We start from the raw sequence: 25,229 nt of genomic DNA, 5'->3' as shown, positions 1-25,229 counted from the left end.
TACAAGAATTAATAAAGGAGCCACAAAGCCCTAAATTCCAGTTATGTGTCTCTCTTAGTGTTCCGTGCTGCTTACCATGGTACATAATGCATAATTTGGGTTTACTTTGATTGTCTTAGATATCATTTTTGTAGTACTGTGTTATGCAGAAGTTATGCAGAAGTTATACAGAAGTGTGCGCATTGGTTTTCTTTTTTTTTTTTCCCAGCTCAATACTCTTAAAATGTTGCCTTTTTCAAATAAGAAGGATGTTTCCTGTTAAACAGAACAAGCTGATATTGAAATTCTGTTGCATGATTTGGTAGTTTCTTTGAAAATTCACTTTGACTCTATTACAAGAGGAAATAGCTTCTGGTTTTGGGAGGGAGGTTGTGTGTTTTTAAGAACAGAGGACACTGAATTGTATAAAGGGCCCAACACAAGCTATTTTTACTTTCATCAGCCTTTTACGTGATAGAAAAATGAAGGAAGTGCAAGGAAAATTGAATTCCTGGTTCTCTCAATCAGGAGTTGTATAGAAGGGAATTGAGTGGAGAATTCTAAAAAGAATCTGTTGAAGGTAAAAATCTGACCTTGCACACATACACTCACTGTCCAAACAGGAAAACTCTGCAGACCAGCTTATTGGTGTTTGTTTTTATTTTCCTCCAAAACTCTTTTTTGTCACAATATTTATTGTGAGCGATACCAGAGCAAGAATTTAATTTTAGAAACTCTGTGTTACCAGCTCTGACGTGCTGTGGTTTTGTTAATTCTGTTTACTATTTTGAAAAAGAAAAAAAAAATACTTTCCATGTGAGTTTTCTCATGCTTGCCAAAATGCTGAGCACCATCAGAGTTTATGACTTTATCCATTGATTTAGGAATATATTTGAACACATTTTATGTTGGCTTTCCAGCCCCCCCAGATTGTTACCATTTACTTTTGTGTTTAACAAGTAAACGAGGCAGAGGTTCTGAAGAAGCTGCTGAAATTTCCATAAGACTTTCTATGTACAGAAACCTGTAGATGAGCAGAGTTTTCATGAGCAATAAGGCAATGCACATGATAATGAAGCAATTCAGTTGGAAAATGCAGGCAATGATACAGTAATTCTAGTTCTTTTGGAGTTGTAAAGTTGTTTTATAACATTAATTTAATGTTTTGGGTTTTTTTACTTTATATTTCTAATAAAAACATTGTTTTTTTTTTTAATATGGTTGAAAATGAGATTCTAATCCCAATAAATGTCACAAAGTTTCAATTATTATGTGCTCTCTGATTGTACAGTGCACTGCTGTAGGATATGGGGCTTTTTTCAGTATTGTTATCTGAACTATAAATAATTTATCTGATATTTTAAATTTCAGAAGTGTTTTTCTATAGTTTATTAGTGTTTGAGATAGTTTATTCCTTTCTGAACAAGAGAAAGATGGCTTATAATACTAACTAGTATGACGAGGTCTATTTTCTGAAAATCTTTATTATTTATTAAAATGTTGCAACTACACTTTAAGCACACTTTGTATAATTTAAAGAAGAAAGAAGAGTTGGAGAGAAAATAGTTAACAATAATAAAGTTAAACAAGATTTTATCGTGAGTTTAGCAGTTTCCAAACAAATTTCAATTGTATTAAAATTAATTTTCTTGGACTTCGTTTCAGCATCTGAAGCCAAAGATGATGTACGTTTACACTAATCTGTCTACATTTGTAAAGAAACTTGAAACACTTAATTAAAAGGGCTGAATTATAGTGTCAGTGGTTGATTTATGGCTCTAATGTTAGTTAACTAATTAGAAATGTAAAATGTTCCAGTTCATTTACAGGCATCGTTCATTAACTGGCTATCAAGATGTGACGGGTACTTCAGACTTCTGAAGGAATTTATTGAGCCAGATTTACTGCCAACTATTTTTTTTTCTTCATTCCAATAAGTTGTTGTTTCCTTGTTAATTTATATGTAAGACCTGTGTAGGTGTCAATAACTTAGTCTGAAATTGGATTTTAATACCAAGTTTTTAAAAAGGAGTAACACCTTTTGTAAGCAAAATAGAGTGTCTCTTTGGTAACTGCATGTTGAGAGCTGTGATGTAGAAGGGTCTCATTCCCAGTCTTTTTTTTTCCCCTCAAAATAGCTGTTTCCCCTTTGAGATATTTGAGAAAGACTTTAAAAATAACATCTAGAATATAATTTATTTATAACCACCCGTCAGAAAGTATCTACATCATTATTTATTGTATTTTAAGCTGAACACAGTTGTTCTGTTTCTTTCCTTAAAATCTCTAGGGGTTTTCTTTCCCAGAAGTGTTTCTTGTTATATAAAAGTGAATTAAAAGAGGGCTAAAAATTACTTCTGGGCTCTGAGGAGACCTTATAGCAACCTTCCTATACCTAAAAAGGGACTAAAAGAAGGATGGAGAAGGACTTTGGACAAGGGCCTGGAGGCACAGGACAAGGGGGAATGGCTTCAAACTGCCAGAAGACAGGATTAGATGGGATATTGGGAAGAAATTCTTCCCTCTGAGGGTGGTGAGGCCCTGGCACAGACTGCCCCATCCCTGGAAGTGTTCAAGGCTGGGTTGGATGGGGCTTGGAGCAACCTGGTCTAGTGGAAGGTGTTCCTGCCCATGGCAGGGAGGCAGAAGAAGATGGTCTTGAAGGTGTCTTCCCACCCAAACCATTCTGTGATTCTCTGTTTGGGTTAATAAAACAGTGGGGCAAAAATAAGCATCTAATGCTCCTGCTGGACAGCAAGTTCATCCCAAGTCAGCAATGAAGGTCAGCCATGTGCACAGTAAGAAAATTCTTCTTCATGTTCAGGTGGAACTTCCTGAGCATCAGTTCCTTCCCGTTCCTCTTGTCCCACTGCTGGGCCCCCCCGAGCAGAGCCTGGTCCATGTTCTGCCCCCTCCCTGTGGACACTGACAGATGTGGGGGAGATCCCCTCTCAGTGTCTCCTCTGGAGGCTGAACAGCCCCAGCTCCCTCAGCCTTTCCTTGTAAGAGATGCTCCAATCCCTTCATCTTCTTTGTAGCCTCCTCTGGACCCGCTCCAGGAGCTCCATGTCCCTCTGGTACTGAGGAGCCCAGAACTGGACCCAGCACTCCAGATGTGCCTCAGCAGTGCTGAGCAGAGGGGCAGGATCCCCTCCCTGACCTGCTGGCAATGCTCCTCCTAATGCATCCCAGGACATCATTGGCCTTCTTGGCCCCCAGGACATGCCACTGGCTCAGGGATGGCTTGTTGTCCACCAGGACCCTCAGGTCCTTCTCCACTTCCTCCCTCTCCTGCTTTCCAACAGGCCACCCCCAACCTCTACTGGTACCTGGGGTTATTCTTCCCCAGGTGCCTGTCCCAGAATTTGCATATGCAGATACACATGCAGATAAATATACATATTTGCATATTCCAGGAATTTATTTTTGATAGGTCCTTGGGTCTCACGGGAGACTGATTGCAGAGTATTCCAAAGCATGTAAGAAGAAAAATGTGATTTATGACTTGCTGAGAGGTGTAAGATCTGCCGTTTGAAATGTTCTGTGTAGAGAGAACACCTTACACCTATGGCTGTGAGGACGAGGAAGAAAAGGGAGGCATTTCTGGAAGGATTAGTTGGGAATCTGAAACACACAGCTAATTTTTTCAATTTTTCTTTTACTATTGGCATAAATTGCATATATAGTTCATTTGACGCAATTGCACTCTTGCTGCTACTGAATTCAATGTGCAGTTGTGAAGATGAATTTATATAGTTGATTTCTGAAAATCCCAAGTATTAGCATTTGACTTAAGAGCCCAGCTACATAAATATGCATAGAGCTGACTCTTGGAGAAGTCATTTCTAATTTAGGTGCTTGTAAAACTGTTCTGCTTATTGCTGAGAAACACACCCCAGAAGACACATGTGAGACATTATTTCACATTCCGGGTCATGCTGCGTTTGTTTCTGCTAAGTCAGCAGTTCCTGGAGCTGGAACAATATGTTATCTGATTAAAATTCTTCTATTTGTCCTTTTATTAAATAATGAATTTTCATAAATTTCCTGCCATCCTTGCGTTTATTGCCATTTACCTGCTGCACATTCAGTGAAGTTATAGATTTCTCAGGGCTTGATCCTTTCTCTGTATAGTAACAGAAGTCTGTGTGTGAGTTGGAAGTTTTATTGAGGAATAAGATGTTTTGTAAAACACTTGCTCTGTTGAAATAAAGAAGACATTCACTTGGAATCAGTTTTTAGCTTAGAATAAATCCATTTCAACATGTTCTGATAAGTAAAAGTTTTCAACACTTAAGGCACGTGTTGGTTATATATCATGTCCCTAAATTCTGATTTACATTTTAATAACCCGTGTTGCATTTTTTTCAAATTAATTGTATCATTTGGGTTGTACTTGTTGATTGCTCTTGGATATTAAAGAAAATAGACTAACCATGAAGTTATCAGAACATTGTGAAAATTAAAACAGATCATTAACACAAACCTTCTGTGCTTCGGTGTGATGATTAGAAATCAGAATGCTTTTATATTTTTCATTCCTGTTTCCTGATTTATTTTCTTTCAAAGCTCATATAAGAAGTGCACTGCTTACAGAGCATTTTTAGTCAATATACAATTAGGAGACTTCTTTGCATGATTGCAGCAAAAGGTTATTTAGAATTACAAGGTGTTGTAAATGTGCCCATAAGTGGGAGCAGGTAATTATTGCTTTTGTATTTCTTACCTTGAACTCCAAAGGGAGAAAAGCAGGTCAGAATATAATCCAGCAGTGACTCAGAACTCATAACATTACATAAGATTTTAATGATGGGAGTAGAATCAATGTGTTTTAACCCTATTTGATATTTGGTAATCAGTCTGATAGATAAAGTACACAAGTGCTTAGCAGTGATCATAATTTAAGAATTAAACTTTCTTCATTAGAAAACAGTCTTTGAAAATCAATTCTTTTTCTAGTGGAATAAAGATATTTTGCTAACCAGTAGCCTGTTAGACAAATTAGATATTTTTAGACTGTCTTTATGTAGCACTTTTTTCCTGATTTAAAAACAAAGAAGGCTTTTAAAAGATACTCTACAGAATGGAAATCAGAGATATTTCATATTTTTGTCTAAATGTGATTATCTAATAATGGTTTTCTTGCAGTGTTAGGTTCCTCAATTTTTTAAATTCACATAACACTGAGATGATCTAGTAGTGTAGTCTGCTAATAAAAATAATCAAAATGAAGGAATTAGTTAACAGAGAATATCCCACTTTCTCTTCAGGTATAAATAACTTACACCTTTCCTGTGAATTTCATGAATAGCCAAGAAATTTTCAGAGGATTCAGGGAAGAATAATATTAATTTATAGTCATGAAATGGTTTGAGTTGGAAGGGACTGTAAAGACCATCTCATTCCAACCCTCTGCCATTGGCAAGGACACCTTCCAGTAGACCAGATTGCTCAGAGCTCCATCCAATCTGGCCTTGGACACATCCAGGGATGGGGCAGCCACAGCATTTCTGGGCAACAAGGTTGTGAATTATTTATATATATACAATTGGTTTTAATTTTATTTATCTGTTTGGATTTAGAGCTACTAGATGTTTCTGTAATATTTATTTTTTTCAGAAACTTGGTAGTTAGTTTTGCCAAGAAATGTTGGACCGGATGATCTTTGAGATCCCTTCCAACCTGATATTCTATGATAAATATAAAGCGTTCAAAGGAGGGCAATGAGGGTGGTGAAGGGCCTTGAGGGGAAGCCGTAGGAGAAGTGGCCCAGGGCACTTGGTCTGTTCAGCCTGGAGAAGAGGAGACTCAGGGGACACCTCCTTGCAGTTCCAGCTTCCTCCTGAGGGGAAGAGGAGGGGCAGGCACTACTCTTTTCCCTGGGCTGAGCAGTGACAGGAGCTGAGGAAATGGCCTCCAGTTCTGTAAGGGAAGGCTTTGGTTTGGTATTAGAAAGAGGTTCTTCCCCCAGAGGCTGACTGGGCACTGAACAGGCTCTCCAGGGAAGTGGTCGCAGCACCAAGGCTGGCAGAGTTCAAGGATTGGCATGATCCTCTCAGGCACATGGGATGACTCTTGGGGATGGTCCTGTGCAGGGCTAAGGCTTGGACTCATTGATCCTTGTGGGTCTCTTCCAACTCAGCACATTCTGTGATTCTGTTGACATAAGACATACTTAGAAAACACCAAGGACCCACGTCTGCTCATCATTTCCCATTTCCTTTTGCCTTTTAGAACAAGATCATTCTGGACCCGATGACCTTCAGCGAGGCTCGGTTCCGGCCGTCCCTGGAGGAGAGGCTGGAGAGCATCATCAGCGGGGCGGCGCTCATGGCCGACTCGTCGTGCACGCGGGACGACCGGCGGGAGCGCATCGTGGCCGAGTGCAACGCCGTGCGCCAGGCGCTGCAGGACCTGCTCAGCGAGTACATGAACAACGTAAGTCACGCTCTCAGTACGTTGGCAGTGCTTCCAAAGTTACTGGTCTAATGTTTAACAAAATAATACGTCTTTATGGCACGATAAAAGGGATATCTATAAATGGTCACTACAAATACTTATATATTTTTAGGATTTATACATTTATACATTTATAATTATATAATATTTATATTTATAATTATATTATAATATATATATATAATATATATAATTTATAATTAAATTTACTTAGAAATTTATATTTATATATAAAACATGTAATATAATTATAATTATATCTAACTAAAATAATATGTGATTACAATTAAATTACAATTTAAATTTATGTGAATATTATGCATATTTATAACGGTAAATGTCATTGAGTTATAGATAATATATATTTATGTTGTATAGATAACTAAAATTATGGATAATTAGAATTGTACATTATATAATGTAGAATATATTATATAATAAAGAATATAAAAATATATAATACAGAATATATAACATTATATATTTATATATGTAAAATACATATGGAATTATATAAATAGAATTACGTATAATATAATATATATTTATACTACATATAATTATAATTATATAACTGTATAATTATATAAAATATATATTACTATATATAATATATAATACATTAGAATATAAATTTATATGAGAATCATATATATTTTAATGGTAATTATTGAATTATTGATAATATATTTAGGTTATAATTAGAATTATATACAATATTAGTATATATGTATTTTAAATGTAATTAAAATTATATATAATTATATTTAAATTATAATTCAAATTTACAAAAAATACAAATCATATCAATTAATATTTTAATTATGTAACTTTTTAATGGTAATTCTCTTTGAACCATTTCACCTTTTAATGGTAATGTTATTTGAATTATTGAACTATTTAATATATTGCAAATTGTTTGGTACAAGCAGAAGCTCATGGGAATGGTTTTTTATCTAAGAAGGAACTCTATGCTCCTCATGAGTTTTACATTAAGTTCCTTCTTATGTAATAAGTAGTCAACAAGCATTTCTTTGGAGGCAGGATGCTTTTTCTGATGAAAATAATGGTAAGCAGTGTGACTGAGAAATGGCCTAAGAATTATTTTCTTATTGAAGGTGAATACAGTTAATTTTCAACATTGTGTTTGATATTTAGGATGTGACCTGTAGATACTCATAAGAGGTTGTCTATTACATGAATTAAACCACAGAAGGTTTTCACTTGCTGTTGGAACTGGGAAATACTCATTTACTATGAAAGTAGTGAGTGTAGCTCTAGTGCTGTTCTCACAGTCTCAAATACAACTCTCTGTGTAGAGTTTCCAGAGGTGTTAAATTGTTCAACATGGTGTTACCTGGCAGTGCATAACCTTTGTTGTGCATAATTTATCCCAGAAAATTCTCTCCACCCAACACTGTGTGTTAAAAGCCGTAAGTACTATTGCTGTGCCCTCTGGAGGATGTGGGAGAAAGTCTGGAGCAACGTCAACAACCTGTTTTAAAATGAAAATGTGTGCTAAGAGGCATCAAGCTGAACATCCTCTACTTTGCTATTTCTTGTCTTTGGTTGCTCCCAGAGTATCAGGTGGCACATTTTGATCCTGTTTGGTGGAATCATCAATATAAGGCTGAAGAGACTGTTCAAGGATGGGCCTTTAACGTTGTTATTTTCATTGGTACTGTTACAGTTGGCAGAGTGATACAGTGAGGTATCAGCAGTGCAAACTTCAGCCCTTTAGTCATCTCATTGTACAGTTCAAACTTAAATGTTGCTTTTAAAGATATTATTCCATATAATTGAGTCACCTCAAGGAATAGATGTTTGATGGTGCAGAACTGAGAAGCATTATTTGCTTTTTAGTTTTTGTGAAGTGATAGTTGACAGGTTCTTGTGAAAACTTGAATGAAAGCAAAGTTTGTGCTGCTGTGTTACGGGTTAGAAGTTATAAAGAGAACATTAAATAACAGGTGATGAGGCTGTGGTGGAAGAGAACGTGCTGGATTGCTTCCTACAGAATCTTGCTCCTTAGAACTATTACTGATAGGTGCAATCTTTAAAGTTCTTTCAAAGAAACTTTCAGTAGTGATTAATTGTGGCTTCTTATTTTACTCTTTTTCAGTACACAGGTTTTTGGTAATGATGCAATTTGTCCTTGGACCACAAGCATTCTTATTTTATTTCTGACCACATGTACAGAGGGAGACGAGTTTTAATTTAAAAAGTGTGAGCATTTAGGACCATACTGAAGGGTGCTAATACAGTTTAAACGTTTTTACTTAAACACATAATGGTGTGAGCAGCTGGTTTTATGGTTTCCACATATGGTTTTTGAAATAGTCTTTCTCCTTTTTTTTTTTTTTTATTCTTAGTCTGAGCTGCACAATCTCTGGGTTTTTTTATTGTTGTTTTTCTGCTTTATATTGAAATGCAATCATCTTAAGCTACTTTTACATCTATTGAGTAAACATTATAAGAACTGAATATATATTTAAATTACATAAAATGAAGTACTTCTAATCTTAGCACATCTGGGATGGTAGAATTTGAGAATAATACTGCATCAAATGTTGTTTTCCAAACTGATCTTTGCAGGTAGAAGGGATGGGATTCAGTTTACAGATCGAGGCCTAAATTTAGGTTTCAGTATATAGGTACAGGAGATAGACCAATAGTACCAGGGGAACCTGAAGAGCCATTCAGGTGGCAACTGTTATGATCTAATATGGGCAGGGGATAAGTTAAATATCTCTTAACTCCTCTGATATGGTAACTAAATCCCCATAACTAGGATAGATCAGATCCCTGGCTTGTAGGCAGTTCCTGTTATCTAGGGATTGAATTTCATCCGTGGCAGATTTGCTTTAGTATTAAACCATTTCCTTGAAACCTGGGGATAGATTTTCTTGGGTTTGCAATAATGCTGAGCATGTTCCATATAACAAAAGGCTTCACTTGGAAGGTGCTTAAAGGCGTGGATGAGTCTCAAAAGGGTAAAGCTGAATGGCACACACCAAACATGACACGGTTCTAAGTCTGATCAAGGCTTGATTTGCCAAAGAGGAGCATCTTTATCATCTGCCCATGTAGCCTTAAACCACCACAATCCTACTCTTGCTTTAAGAAAGTAATCAGACATTCATATTTTGTTTTGTTTTGTTTTTTTTTTCTCTTTGATGATATCTGGAAAATGATGGATCATTTTTTGTCTGATGGGTTTTGATCAAATGTGCATAGAACAATGTAAATATTTTGTGGTTGTGTTTTAAGGATACAGACAATGAAGTGCGGGGTATTGGAAATATGCTGTTCAGTCAATGTTAGTTCAGTCTTTCTGCAGCTTAAAATAGTTTCTTTTTATTCATCTGTTTCTTTGATTTGGTGTTTCTTACTTTATACAAGAACATTTCTATTTTTTGGTAGTTAAGTAGCTTCTGTACACCCTTTTATCTGCTGGACATTTGCACTGCAAATCCTGTAAATTGATTGTGGTTTATGTTCTGTTTCATATTAAATTTTCTTGAAAACTGAGTAAAATATCAAGTGCAAAAGAACGTTCTGAGAATGAAAATGCTGGTTTTGAAGCTTCACTGATCTTTGGCTTTTGCATCAGTGGATGGTATTGCGGGCATGAATCAGGAACTGGAAGATTTACAGGCAGCTTTTAAGTACATCCATCCCATCTCCAGGTGTATTCCCTGCACCTGTGAACTGTTTTATCTTTAGGTTCTTTACCCAAATTTAGTGGATCAAGATGCTCTGCTACATGGGCAGGGAGAGTCTAACACATGTGCCAGTGTTACTTTCCCTGTTTGTCCAACTACTTTTTATGGATCAATCACAGGCTAACAAGTAGATAACAATGTTCTTACTACAGTTTCTTCTATGCCAGGGTAAAATCTCTCTGTGTATTATCCAGAGTTTTTTAAGAGTGAGTTAAAAGTCTTTTACACTTTGGAAGACTAAACAGATACCACAGTTGACTTAGCTCTTGGTGAGGAGGGCACAAGATTGGTGAAACAAACTTCATGAGCTGAGGGATATTAGTTTTTTAAAAAAGGCAGATACTTTGAAAACATTGGCAACCAAAGAAAAACATGACAAGAAATTCTGTGAAGAGAAAGGTAGGGCAAAATTCAAATTAGATGAGTAAAAATAATGGTGTTTTTACCTTTGTATTATTTACTCTTATAAAAGGAGAGGCGTGTTTTGGTTCCTCCTTCCTTCTCCTCAGATAAATGTTGATTTGTCCTGTTTCCTACCTGTAAAATAAGGTTTTTTTTAATTAGTCCATAGGCTCATTACTAGTTCTATGAATAATTATATATTTGTATAGTATATTGCATTGACTGGAGCGTCACAATACATAAACCCTCTGCAAGGGAGATCCCTGGGAGTTCTCTGCAAGAACTTCTATGGAAATGAGATGTAAACTGTTTCACTATTATTTGTAAATCTAGAAATATGTATTTGCTTCATTTGTCTTATCAGTAACTTTGACAAAATATTTTCCCAGCATGGTATCTATTATTTCTCTGGTGAACTCATCTGAATTTTAAAATCTGGTATTTTTGGGAGGCAGGGGCAGGAGGGTTCTCAGTCTGCTGGATCTTGTGACTTTTTTTTCCCCCAATCTCTCAGAGAAAATTGATAGGATTTTTTTCAGCTTCTTATGTATATGTGATAAATCCCGTCATTTATTTCAAAATAAAATTACGTTTCTAGTCTCTATCCTACAGAGAAGAACTAAATACAGCTCCACAGAAGCTCTTACTGCAATTGTTTTCCATTTGTCTAAATGAAAGCATTATTTAACGGATGGTTAGCTCTGATTGGGGTCTAGTTTCCTGCTGGTTTGCTCTCCTGGATCCTTCCTGATTTGTATTGCAGGCTGTCAGGGAGCAAAAATACCAGAAACCTGGGATTTCCAACTCCTAAACCCAGACTCCTGGGTTAGAAATACTCTACCAAACTCAGAACCCAGGACTGGGCACCCTTTCTAGGAAGACTCGGGGTGCTCTTGTGTTGATGTTTGATCAAGATAAGAAAGAAAGGAAATTATATCTCCAGAAAAATAGACTTAAAAAAGGATGCTTTGAATTTCCTTCTGACATCATCAGATTCAGTGCCAAGCAAAGACAGACTGAATTTTGGGTTGCTGGGATGTGTCAATGAGAAATTTGGAAAGCAGTTGACAAGTGAGTAAGCTGTGAGTGTTAAAGACCTCTGTATCCACTCCCATACTTGCTTGGCATTAATTCAAATCTGCATTTGAAAAGGCATTTCGCAGCTGGTTCAAATATGAGATTGTCTTCTAAACCCCTCGGGCTTATTTCTAAGCCAACCTGCATTCTCCTGCCTTCCTTTCCCTCTCATCCAGTGCTCCTGCTCCCAGTCACTGCCAGCATTTCAGAGGAGCTTGGGGTTTGTTTTTGTCGTAATTGGCTTTTGGGACAGAGACTATTTCTATTTATCTGAGTGGAATGAACAATCCTTTGTGGAGTCTTTGTATTACTCCTGATGATTTAATATTTAGATGCACTGGAACGGGTTGCCCAGAGAGGTTGTGGAGTCTCCCTCACTGGAGATATCCAAGGACTGTCTGGATGCAATCCTGTGCAATGTGCTCAAGGATGACCCTGCTTTACTACAGGAATAACATTGCTCAGTGTTTACTCTTTGGAATCTTATTCTCTAAAGTTACTACTTATTCCTGATGTCTGCTCACTCTAGCTGAGTTTCTATAGGCTCTAATTCCTGTTTCCTACGGAGAAGAAAATGACATTTTTTTGAAAATACAGAACACCAGAATAAGGAATGAGAGAGCATAAGCCTGCTGGCAGCTTCTCCTCGCAAATATATCAGTAAAATATTGGAATAGCTCAGAGGAAAAACATGAAAATGAAATGTCCTTAACAGACAGCTGGTTATTGTGCTTGATTGGAGAGTGAAAAACATGACAGCAACTGGAAATCTATAAACTCTCAAGATACTGTCAGCTGTCACAGTTAACAGCTTCATCTGAGTCCATATTTAAGAGCAAAGCAATAATTGGTGTGTACGTTTCAGTTCTGTGCTGACTTGTGCGAGGTTAATCTGGGTGACAGTGAGCAGTAAATTACAGTTATGAGACAGAGAAATGTCCACAGCTGTCCTGAGCTGAGGAATCGGGGATGACTGACAGGAGATTGACTGCTGGATCAGCAGCCTCCATGGATTCAGGCACGACTGGCTCAGTGGGAAAGTTTTTCCATGGGTACTGTTGTCGAGTTCCTGGCTGGATGAATAATTTTTAGAGGACACAGGCTTGTTTAAAGCTTCCTACTGTATTTCAGGCTGGAGATTTGCTATTTTGCTATTCACCTGGCTCTTTTGGAGGTTATATGAGCAGTTTCGTCTTTCTTTACTTGAAAGAAACAAGTGGAAACACAGTAGTTATTACTGGAGGAATAGGATATGTTCCCAAATGGGCAAATGTTTTATGCATTATGGGCAGTTTAGGTTTCTTTGCATTTCTGCATCCCTACTGAGTGCCTGCACTGCTCATGACTGTACATAAATCACTGTCTAAATATGCTGCCTGCAGAGTGACTTGAGACACCTTTTCAGGAATGCTCTGTCCCTTTTTTTGATGATGTCAGGGCCCCCTCATAGGGGATGTCCATTATTTTCCAGTAGATTTATAGAAATGCTGCATCATTTCCAGTTGCCCAAAGTGAGTTTTGATTCATTTATTCATTCCTGTATTTTCTGGTTTTGCAATTTTATGATCAGAGGTTGTTGTGTTTTTCCTACCGGGCTCATAGAGCCACACTGGTGTTTGCTGTCAGTAACAAATAAAAAAGCTGTGTGAGAAGATGAGATTTCATGGCTTGGAAATGAGAAATATGCTAATAATTTGTCCTGACTTCAGGTTCTGGTGGTTGCAAGTTTACACAGTGGTGTTGCAGCTGTTTGGATGAGTAGATTTTTAAATTTACTGAAGTAATTTGCTCTTTACAATGACCTGAAAGGAAATTGCAGCCAGGTGGGGGTTGGCTTCTCATCCCAGGCAGATACAGACAGGAGAAGAGGAAACAGCCTCAAGTTGTGTCAAAGGAAGTTTAGGATGGATACTAGGGAAAATTTCTTCATTGAAAGAGTGTTTAAGCACTGGAACAGTCTGCCCAGGGAAGAGGTGGAGTCACCATTCCTGGAAGTGCTCAAAAAATGGGATGATGTTGCATTTCATGATAGTGGGTGGTACTTGGCTGAAGGTTGGCCTCAATGAGCTCTTTTGCAGCCTTAATGACTCTGTAATTCTAATAATTTTGTGAGGAAATGCTGTTTCTGAACCACAGTGATTTCCCTTGGTGTTGTTGACTGGAGAACATTTTGCCTCCCTTTTACTCTTTGTCTTTAAAGGCAGACCATGATATGTCATTGTAAAAGTTCTGTATGTCATGTTAAAGTGTAAATAAATCACATGAGGCTTTTGGAGTCTAAGGCTGAATTGCCATATTAGGTTGAGCAATGTATCTAACAAGATACTTCCCTCCAAATTAGCATGGAAATTTCCTACACTGACAGTAAATTCAAACCTGATTTTCTTGGTTCCTGTAGTGCTTAGTCTACCTGGGCCTCTGTTACTCCAACATTTAAATTGAGGTCTTGTCAGTCTTAATTCATTGAAGTTTAAATGTCTTCCATTTTCACATTAAAAATTCTGCAGTAATTGTATAGCTGTAGTGTTTGAATATTGAAGGGTGTGCAAAATGTCTGTATTTTCAAAGACATAGGATTTCTCTTTTTTTGATTTCTCTAAAGAACACCTGAATTTCCTCAGCACTTGTACTGACTTTTTGCTGTAACTGGGCAAATACTGAGTGGCTTTGGTTTGCCCTTTGAACAGAAAACTGGGAAAAAAAAAGGCATGTGACAGAATGAAGTGGGCACAACTGTCATGGGGAAGATGGTGTGGGATTTAATTTTGATGGTTTTTGGTTTGTTTCTAACCAACAACCCAAACTGCTTTCCTATAAAATATTATATTGATTTTTTACGTGCCATAGATGGGAATAAATAATTTAGTGAGTGGACTCCAGGTTCATCAATACTCCAGAATAACAGATGTGTTTGTTATTCCTCATTGTTTTACCTCATACATTTAGGCATGTGTGCAAATTATCTCACTGTACTGTTGGTACCTTATCAGAGGATTTGCTCATTTTAAACTTAGTGTATTAAGAGAATAATAAAAAAAAAGCAAACTGAAAGCACACCAGACCCCCAAAATTCCATATTTCCATGGTTTAACTCATTGTATTTTCTGTTAATTAGTTTTTGGGTTTTTGGTTTTGTTTTTGGTTTTTTTCCTAGCATGTGTTCCTACAGAAGTAATGACTTCTGCACCAGTGCTTTTAATATGCTGGAAAGCATCACCTTAATGTTTGCAAGACTTAGGCTGTCTGAAAATGATGTTGTTAAAGCTATTTGTTCACCTGTAGAAAAGTCCTCCATCAGTCTTGTCTCTATAGTGTGATTCATAACCTCTGTAATTTTTCTTTTTCCTGAAGGTAGCATTTATGGGCCATTAATTTGTTGTTTTTCCATACCTGCAAGTCAATATCAGTATGAGAGAAGTTTATAATGCTTTTTATACCTTACCAATAACAATATGATTATTAGCTCTGTGTGTACCTGCTTTGGGTGTCTGGATCTAACTTTCAATATTTACACAATCCAGATTAACATTGTTATGTTTGTATTCTTTTGGATGGAAAGAAAAATGTTCCCAGTGCATATGGAATGATTGGAAGTGAATCAAAATAAAGGAAACATGGACCTACTGAAATTAGGGAGCTTTCAGAAAACCACAGCAAAAAATCTGTGTCTCCTGGAAGGCTGCATAACATTTTCTGTTCACTTCAGGTATGCTTAATGTGATTAGATTTTGGTAATCAAGATAAAGAGTAAATTAGGAATAAACATTTATTTCTCTAAGGAACCTGGTCTGGTGAAAGGTGTCCCTGCCCATCCAGAGGGGTGGGATTAGTTGGCCTTTAAAGGTCCCTCCCAAACCATTTTGTGACTCTGTGATTCATTAAAAGCTGATAATAAGTCCCATTGAAGTAGGGGAAGGATGGAGGATGTGATGTGAAATTTGCCTCGTTAGTACATTAGGTCATCGCTTTGATAGTCAAGGATTCACTTCACCCCAGGCAAAGGTCAAAACTCTTCTTGTTTAGTAATGTCATTGAAGTATTTACACTGTGATTACCAATCTAAACTACAGAAAACACGACAGTCGTGTGTGCAAACCTGCAGTTTATGTACCCTGCGTTGGTTTGAAGGACTTTTTTTTTTGTTTCTTTACATCAGGAACGTTTCTAAAATCAGAGCAAGGCTCTGTAAGTCGGTGATGGAGAAATTCACTTTAATTTAGGGAATTCTCAGCTGAACTGCTGATGTTGGATGTCCAGAAGAGGGCACACTTGCACATCGGAAATGTTTTGTGCATCACTGAAGATCTACGTGGTGTGGCTGTGATCCAGGAAAATGTAGTAATACCCAAAATGAAGAGGTTACCTTGTTAGTAGCTATGGGATCTTTAGGAAAAAATACATTCAAAAGGGTGTTGGGGAGAAAAAGTGCATTTTAATCATATTAATATTAAGTGCTTGAACTATCAAACAGAAATGTGGTGGCAAGTTCCACTTGCATTTTTTAAAAGGCATTTATTTTACTTTCAATAAGGAATTTGGCAGGGAAGGGTTGAGAACCTGTCCCGAGGCCCTTTGGAAATTATTCCAGCCGTAGATATTTGATGCAGAGCTTGAGAACATGTGCATTCTGATATAAACTGATTTCCAAGTTCTTTCTTCAGCAGTTAAATATATGATAATGTTAAATGAGATATATCAGTGTTTAATGGGGTCTGATATTTGACCTGAGAAATTATCTTATGACTTTCAAAATGCAATAAAAATGCAAGGGCATTGTGTCTTGTGACACAGTAACTTGTCACTTTTTTTCCAGAATTGTGTCTTAGCCAGAGATTGGGATCACAAGTGGTTTGTTCTTATATTTCTACTTGAAAGAAATGAAAGACAAAAAAAGCCTCTCTACAGTTATCAGTTCCCTGAAAACTTGCTTAGTCAAACAGTAGGATGAAAGAGGGTTGTTGCATTTCTTTTAAGATGACTAAGCTGAAGGAATAAGTAATTTTCCTTTTGGATTAGATTCTTTTTGGAATTTGAAGTATTGATCCAGTAGAATTGTTATGTCTTTGGTGGATTAATTGTCCAGTTCTTTTATTTGTTAAACAATTAGTTAAAAAGGAAAAAAACCCAAAACAACACAAAGAGAATGATGACCCGGGTAGAGGCATCATAATTCTAATTATGCATTAAAGCTGCAATGAAATTTATACATTTTAGTGTACTGAGATCCCTAAAATATAATTCTGTAGCTTTAAGTGACCAGTGGCTGAGCTCTTTCTGACATGATCTATAATCTAAAATACCTCGGGGCACGATGTGTAGTAATGTAGTTACTGTAAGGCTTTCAAATGCATTGCCAGAGATGCATTTGAATCCTGGGATCAGATAAATTACATTTTAATTGGGTTTTAAGGGTAAGCTGAGCAAGTAGATAAGAGAGAATTAACCAGAGACATATTAATGTAATGAAACCTTCAGTGCTCTTAAGCCTTTGCATTAAACACTGTACAAGCTCCTGTTCAAAAGAGATGTCATGTGGAGTAGGAGGAGGGTGACAGTGGTGGGTTAGAGAACAGTGGTACCCAAAGTAATCACATAGTGACACAACCACATCACCTGGAGCCACATAAACCCAAGAAACTGGAGAAAATCACATTAGTTGTATTTTATTACAGCACTTCGGAGGGAAAGGAAACAAAAAGTCCAAAGCTGAGTTACATCCTGGACCATTCATCCAGGGAATTTACTGAGGCCATGAATGGTGGGGTTTTTGTTTCTTACAGAGCAGAACAGAAGCTGCTGTGGTGTGAAATGGCCAAACCATTTCCCTGTGTATTCTTTTCTCTGTGAAATTCCTTATAACGATTTTCCTCAGTGGAACCTGTTTTTGTACCTTCCTTTTGTCAGCAATATAGACACAATCAGATTATTAAAATTTAAAAAAGTTACAAAATTCAAATACTTGAACTCGTTTGTCATTCCATTATTTTATCTTTAAACACATTTTTTTGAATCATTTAAAGCTGAACAATAGGTCTAATGACTAAAGGCCTTGCAATGAAAACTTTAATGGGAATAATTTATTACATAAATTAAAACAGAGGTCTGTGTCAGGACTAACTCTCCATAATAGTCCATAAGAGAAAACATCATGGTTTTTTTTTTTTTAATTTCCTGCATAATTAAAACAAAAGGAAAGCAAAAAAAAGGGAAAGGAAGTGGAAGGAGGATTTTTTTGTTGATGATATCAATCATAAACACATTAGTTCATTAGAAAATTATGTCTTATTCTTCTGACTGGGTAGGTGAGCATGAACCCTTGTGGATCGTGCAGTACTTTTGATTTTGGCATATGTGATGACTATCATGGGGCCAAACCCCCTGGATGTCAGGGAAGAGTAGGTCATCCTTAGACATAAGCATGAGGAATTATGTGGGAAATGTAACCTGCCTGATTTCAGTATTTAGGTACCCTCAGGAAAGGCAGCAAGGCTAACTCACAAGATTTAAAACTTAATTGTATCATTTGTTTGAGTCTTGTTTTTTATGGAGGCTGGTTCATCCTGGTGTGTTCTGCCTGGAGAGCCATCACATGATTAATCCAAATGTTCAATTGCAAGCATTTTGTCAGGGTGAATTTTAATTAAAGTTATGAATTCAGACCTTTAAGAAAACCCAAATAATAAAGAAGCCAAAAGTTTTGTAATTTCGTATTATGGTTTAACTACTGAAATAAATTTTGAAGCAGAAATACAGAGGGTTTTTTTAAAATTTCTTACTATCTTCTTTTCTCTCCTTCATGTGTAAATAAATAAAGAAGTGGGTGAATCAATGAAAGCTATGCCTGACTGCCAATGTGTAAGGTGGGACTTCCAAAGTAGATTTACATCCAACCATTTGTGTGAACCAAACAATAAAACTTGAAGGCTCATTAACTGGGAATGACCCAACTGTGTTTTATGCATAGGGGTCATTTCTTTACTAATGAACCTCTAAGCCAGATGGCCAAACCCACAGTGCTCTGCCTGCATTAGTGTGCTGTAGATTTTTAGGTAAATAGCTTTTCTTTTCTTTTTCTTTTTCTTTTTTTTCTTATAGACAAGAGGTAGGGGGACAACTTATAGAACTGCTAAAACACAGTATTTTACCTTAAAAGCTAAATAGCTGAGACGACCCTGTACTTCTTAAGGTTTTATATCAATTTCTAATGTATTTTCTGTTTTTTACTGATGAGACTGTTAGATATTGTCCTCCCTGAAAACCTTTTTGAGTAGAAAATTATTTTAACTGTCTTTGTCCATACTGGATTTTTTTTTTGCCTCGTATCTGAAAATATGAGTATGAAAATGCATGTAAACTGCTGAAGTAGAATTGTTGTGCACATCTGACAGCACAAGGATAATATACCCCATCCCTGGAAGTGTTCAAGGCCAGGTTGGATGGAGCTCGGAGCTACCTCCTCTAGTCCAAGGTTTCCTGGCAGGGGGTTGGAACAAGATGGTCTTTAAAGGTCCTTTCCAAACCAAACCACTCTGTGATTCTGTTATTTGCTTTTTAATATACAATTTTTAATAAGGGTTTTGCTTGTCTTCATGGATTTAAGATGTTTCAGGTGCTCAGGGTGAGGAATGGTTGCTTATTTCAGCCTCGTGGATACCCCCAAGTTAATTGAAAAAAAAACCAATACCTTCAAAACATACTGTATTTGAAGTGACCTAGATTATTTTCTTGGAATGCTTTTCTCTCAGCATTGACTAAATCATACACAAGGGAAGTTTAGAAATTACATAGAAAACAACCCAAAAGAGAAGAGTACTTGAAGGAGGGCAGTGTATGAGGGACAACATCAGCAAAATGGTTTTGAAAGTGTGTTTCAAATTGTGCAATGAATACCCATGGTCCTTTCAGCAATCCCACATTTCAGGGAAATTTGGATGTAGCAAATTGTTACTGTGAATAACTTGATACGATGATTTGCTTAAATCTTTTGGGAGTTTGTTGCAGTGATGTTAGATAATTTTATATAGGCTCTTAGCACTGAGAATTGGTCTCATCTTCAAAGAAGGTGGTTATATTTGGGGGAATAAGAACATAAAAAGGCTCAGAATAAAGCTTTATCTGGCCTAGTATCTTATCTCTGATAATAGTCACGGGGGATGACTCAAGAAGAGTATAAGAACCTGACAAACATGCTGTGATCATGATTCCTCTTTGCAAAATTTATTATCTTAGCCTCCAGCAATTTATGGTTCAGGGAGTTCCTGAACCAAAGGTGATATTTATTGTTTAAAAGTGAATAATCCAGGAGCCTTACTTAAACAGCCTGTAGAGCATTAGGATTTTAAGGGATTTGCATAGGTCTCTAGCTATTTTTGCATCATTTTGACCCATCCTCCTTTTATTTTTAACCTTTTTTTTTTTTTCCTCTTTTGAAATTTGCGAGATGTTTAGTTCAGGATGAATTAGGAAGTGGACAAATGGAGTCAGTAAGTAAAGGAGAGACGTGAAAACTTCTACGTTTTGTTAAAATCTTTTTGAACCACTTTCTGTAAGTCATGATCAACTTTAACCTGCAGGCATTTACTTTTCAAATACTGGAGTGGGTGATGGCCTGGAACCCTGTGCTCTTACTTTGTGCTCCTAGAACAAACCTGATACTACCAAAAAAAAAAAAGAAGGAGACCTGATGCAGCACTTTCAGGGTGTGATCAAAATGATGAACTGCTAATTCACTTTTCTTTGTCAGAAAATATTACAAAATGTTTAGTAAGCCTTTGCTTCAGTGAAAGGGTTTTTTTCTAAGCAAAGTCAGAATCGGTGCCAAAATACACTTTCTTCAGAGAGGAGGAATAAAAACAGTGTCAAATCATAAGAAAAATAAATGAATTTTAGATGTGAAAGTGCATGGAAATGTTAACACTGTTGTGATTTGCCAGTGCTCATAAATCTCTTGTCTCAAGAACTAGGACTTGGGTCATTTTCTGGTGGAGATACAAATCACAGGCAAAAAGGAGTTGTGTTTTTCTGTTTTCTATCCTGATTTCCATGAGTTCCCATTTAGCAATGTATTGGGGAGGGCATGTGGATCTCATATTTTCAGCTTCTGTCTCTCTTAACCAAAGGCAAACGAAGTCTCTCCCTGAATTTTAAGTGTCAGGAAGGAAGTTATTCGAGTCCATCATTGATTTGTGTGTGACAATGAAACTTCTACTTTCTAATTGCAAATGTGACTCTGGTCTCCAGATCACACCTTAATTTGCAGTCTGGGGAATGTAAGTGGTATTTTTCCTCTTTCCTTAGTGTTACCAGACTAACAGAACGACAATAATGTAGCTGGGTTTTGTCAAACCGTGTAATTAAATGACTATGAAAACTAAAGAGCATTCCATTCACTGAAGAGTGGTTACACTTGTACTGCCATGTAAGCAGAATGGTAATAACAAAATGATGGAGCTTCATACTCTGTGTACGTTTTTTATTTGTTAATAACAAATTTAGAATGATGAATCCTTTTCCTTCGGTAAAATTCTTACTGAATCCCTGGAGAATTCCGCAGCGCTGGAAATGTAATTTGCAGTTCTTTACAATTATAGTTTAAATAGACCAAGTCTAAAGGGAGTCTGCCTATTTGATTTCCAAATTTGCATCACTTAAAATCCAATCAGACCAACTGTTCAGATTTTTATTAGATATGAAATCCACGAATGGCTTCAAGGCCACGCTATGTATAGCAAACACATACCTTGTTGTGCAGCATGGATTATCTAACTTGTTCCTTAGCATGTGGTTCGACCTTCAGCCCACCAAGACTGCTTAGTGACTCCTTGAATTGTTACTATATTAAACCCTTCGATTTTCAGTAACTGGTGTTTTATAGCCCAGCAGATTGCATTTGATTCTGTGAATGCGCTGGAACATATTGAGCCGAGCGGATTTATGTAGGAATGTAAAACAAAAATAATACAACAGGAGCTCAGGATTTTCGAAGGCGAGGCATTAGGCTTGCAGATGGCCCAGGTGGATAATGACATTGAATAATTTAGTGGGGAGGCAATCCAGTTTGGGCAGAATACATTAACATTTAGCTGATGTGTACAGGTGTTTGGGCAGTGCTGTGCGTGCTCAGGCCTGAGGCACAGCTCAGGGACTGTGTGAAGTGCAGCATTGCAACCTCACTGGCCATGATTAAAGGAGATGTGTCTGTTCAAAACATATTAAAATAGATTTAGAAGACCCTCAGCATTGCAGTTGTTGAAATAATTTCTCACTGTCTGCTGTCATTTTTTATTTTGATCATGAGGGGAAAGCAGCAATATTTATTTAATGCTTTGATTTTTTGATTAGATGTATGTTTGTTACAGGGTGAATCTAGCAAAACAAGGAGGAAGAAGGCATAGCAATTAAAAGAAGAGATTTCTCTCCTGTTCATGTCTGTTGTGTCAAACCATGGCCTCTGCCTTTTCCACCCAAATTCACAATAACACTCACCAATCTTTTTTCCATGACAACATCATTAAAATACAGTAGACATGATGTTAATTTTAGTGGTTGTGATTTAGAGAGGCACAATCAGACTAATAACCTGGGACCAGTTCAGCTCAGCTGGCAGCAACTCTTTGGGTTGCATTGGCTTGTCTGTGTGTGCATTCCAGGCAGGAGCTGTGCCATGACTTTGCAGTTTCCCTCTCCCTGACACAACACAAAAACACACACAGAATCCCAGGCCATCGGATCACACAATGGTTTGGGTTGAGAGGGACCTTAAAGATCATCTATTTCCAACCCCCTGCCATGGGCAGGGACACCTTCCACTAGCCCAGGTTGCTCAGAGCTCCATCCAGTCTGACCTTGGACACTTCCAGGGATGGGGCAGCCACAGCATTTCTGGGCAACCTGTGCCAGGGCCTCCCCACCCTCTCAGGAAAGAATTTCTTCTTCCCAATATCCCATCTAACCCTGCCCTCTGTCATTCCCCCTTGGCCTGTCAAAATCCCTCTTCAGCTCTCTTGGAGTCTCTTTAGGTACTGGAAGGTGCTCAGGGATCTCCCTTCTCTTTTCCAGGCTGAACAACCATTTTAGTTTGTTTTCTTTCAGCCTGAAGTCAGTTTACCATCAGTGTTATTTTTGTTAACTGGTATGTCTGGAGGAGAGTAACCAGTTCTTCCCACCTCTTCAGTGAAACACATTGCTCTAAAATCTGTATTAATAAAGGTAACAAATACATCTACTTTAAGGAGTATTCATGAGGACATTGGTTAATGAATATGTGACTTGAATTATGTACATCATGTTTATCCACTTCAGGGCTGATATTTTTTCAGGCAAATCCTGAATAATTTTTGCCTTGGCAGGAAAGAACCTGCCAGTTTGCATATTTTGGAACTTAAGGAGCAAAACATTTCCACTGTCTGTGCATAAATGGGAACCTTTTCAGTGCCCAGCTGCCGTGCTGGAGCGAGCCATGGATCATCTCTTCCAAGCAATGAATGTGTCCCTGACTGTGCTGAGTGATCAACAGCAGAGCTGAGCTGCTTCAGATTTCCAGCTTTCAGCAGAAACAAGGCACAGGGAGCTTCCTGAAGAAGACATTATGGCTTGATTTCAGGTGGAGCCTTGCATAGGCTGGATCATTTTCATGACCACTCAAGCACTGCTCAAGTCCCTGGTTCACTGGCATTGTTGAACCCAAATAAGAAGCTGATGAGAGGAAGGGAAGGAGCTCTCAGCAATACATAGTAGAGAAGTTAAATTGAGTTAAACTTGCTGTTTTCTGCATCTTTTACCTTGCCTATTATAAAAGGCAATAGCTATCAGATTTTCTGGAAGAAGGTAGCACTAGATAGAGCCAAATGTGGAGAATTTGTGTTGAACAGTTGAAGTTTTTCAATATCATAGAAAATTGAAAACTAGAGGAGAGAAGGGGAAGAGACCTTAATGCAGTTAGCACACCAGTTTTATAAAATAACCCCTAAGTATTATGAATGCCCAGAATAGTCTGACCATCATATTGATTTTATAATGCTGTTCCTGACTCTCGTATTGCAGAGCAGTGACATTTCATTACACCCACTGGAACCATAATAACTGAAGTGCAACACTAGCTGATGGAAATTAAATTAAATCTATCTTCAGTAATAAAGAAGTGATGTCCACGAAGAGCAGAACACAAACCTGCTTTCCAGTTTTATAATGTTCTGTTACAACAAGCTACAAATAAAAAGTAGCAGTATTGTTGTAGCAATACTTCTGTATAACCTAACAATCAGACAACCTCATTTCTCTTTGATTCACAACAAGAAGTTCCTAAAATAAACACGTCTCTGACCATGCTACTGTGAAATTTGTATCCTGCAAAGTATTTAGCAAAGTTTCGTAAGTGTCTTAACATTTGTGGCGGAAGACATACAGAAAAAAAACCCAACCAGTCTTTTGTTGGGAAAATACAAATCTGGACCACAAATACAGTTTATCTGGAATTTTCAAGTCATGGAATTTTTAAGGTTGGAAAAGCCCTCCAAGGTCCTTCAGGCCAACCATTGACCAAACTTCACCGTGTAAACTAAACCATCTCATGAAGTGCCACGTCCAGTCCTTGAAATACTAAACATTTAAGCACTGTCAGGAATTACTTTGTCTAGGAAATTCATCCTGTTTCAGTCACTGAGTGATAGTAAATCTGTTTAAAATTAATAAAGAAAACAAACCCCTGCCCTAAAAAGAAATATTTAGCTTATATATTTGCAGTTGTAGGTTTGAAATGGTACTGTCTGCACAGATGTCAAGATACTGAGAGGAACTTGGAGCATTCATAATTCATATGTTGTTGTGGCACATATTATATTTAATTTTTCCATTTTAGAGTGTCTTTTTCATTATCTGAACAAATAGTAGGATTGTGTTCCAGGTCCCTGTGCACATCTTGGCTCGCATAAGAGCCCCAGTAATGAAAATGGGAGAAGGATGACTTGAAAAAGGAGTTTAAAGCAAGAAAGATGGGGAAATATAAAGAGTAATAACAAATACATTTTAACTGGAGAGAAAAAATAATTAACATTAACAGAGGGTTGGAAATTTACACAAGGAAATGTTTGCAAATAACATGAAGGATTTCCATCACTTGTGGAGCTGGTTAGCAAAGAGGCCTTTAAAGAGGAATGTAACTTTTTAATTGTCTTGTGGACATTTTTTGTTAGAGAATTTACTTATAAAACAACTAATCTAATAAAAAACCCACCTGCATTTAGTGTGCAGCCTTTTTCCTAAAACAAAAGCTTTTGTTCTGGTCAGGGAGGGTTTTTTCCTCATGTAACTATTGTGACTGTAGAAAATACAGGTCATAGGAGATTTTAAAGAGAAGTATGATAATTTTTTTAAAGCTAAAACTTAAGATGGCAGCTTGACATTAGCATACAACCTGATATACATATATATTTATGTGTGTTTTATCTGATTCAGAGCCTGGGCAGACAAGGAGTGGGCAGACACAGGTCCTAGATGATGCCTCTGAAAACATTAGGCTTCAGTACCTGTGTTTTTAGTATTTGCAGAGGCTTTTCTGACAGACTCTGTGGCAAAAGGCTTAAAAAAGCT

At 37.2% G+C, this 25,229-nt stretch overlaps 1 protein-coding gene across 1 annotated transcript in view; it reads left to right on the top strand.

Annotated features, from left to right (window-relative positions):
* CTNNA2 (catenin alpha 2) overlaps positions 1 to 25,229 on the top strand; it is a 407,233-nt gene that overhangs the window by 55,302 nt on the left and 326,702 nt on the right. Inside the window, exon 5 of the mRNA XM_039383431.1 lies at positions 6,214 to 6,417. Within this exon, the coding sequence (XP_039239365.1) occupies positions 6,214 to 6,417 (204 nt within the window). The remainder of the gene's footprint in view (positions 1 to 6,213; positions 6,418 to 25,229) is intronic.

This window comes from Pipra filicauda, unplaced genomic scaffold, assembly GCF_003945595.2.
Source record: "Pipra filicauda isolate LSUMZ 115617 unplaced genomic scaffold, ASM394559v2 scaffold30_size5312502_pilon, whole genome shotgun sequence".
Taxonomy (NCBI): domain Eukaryota; kingdom Metazoa; phylum Chordata; class Aves; order Passeriformes; family Pipridae; genus Pipra; species Pipra filicauda.
The sequence above is the reverse complement of the archived record's forward strand: the minus strand, read 5'-3'. Positions and strand labels throughout refer to the sequence as shown.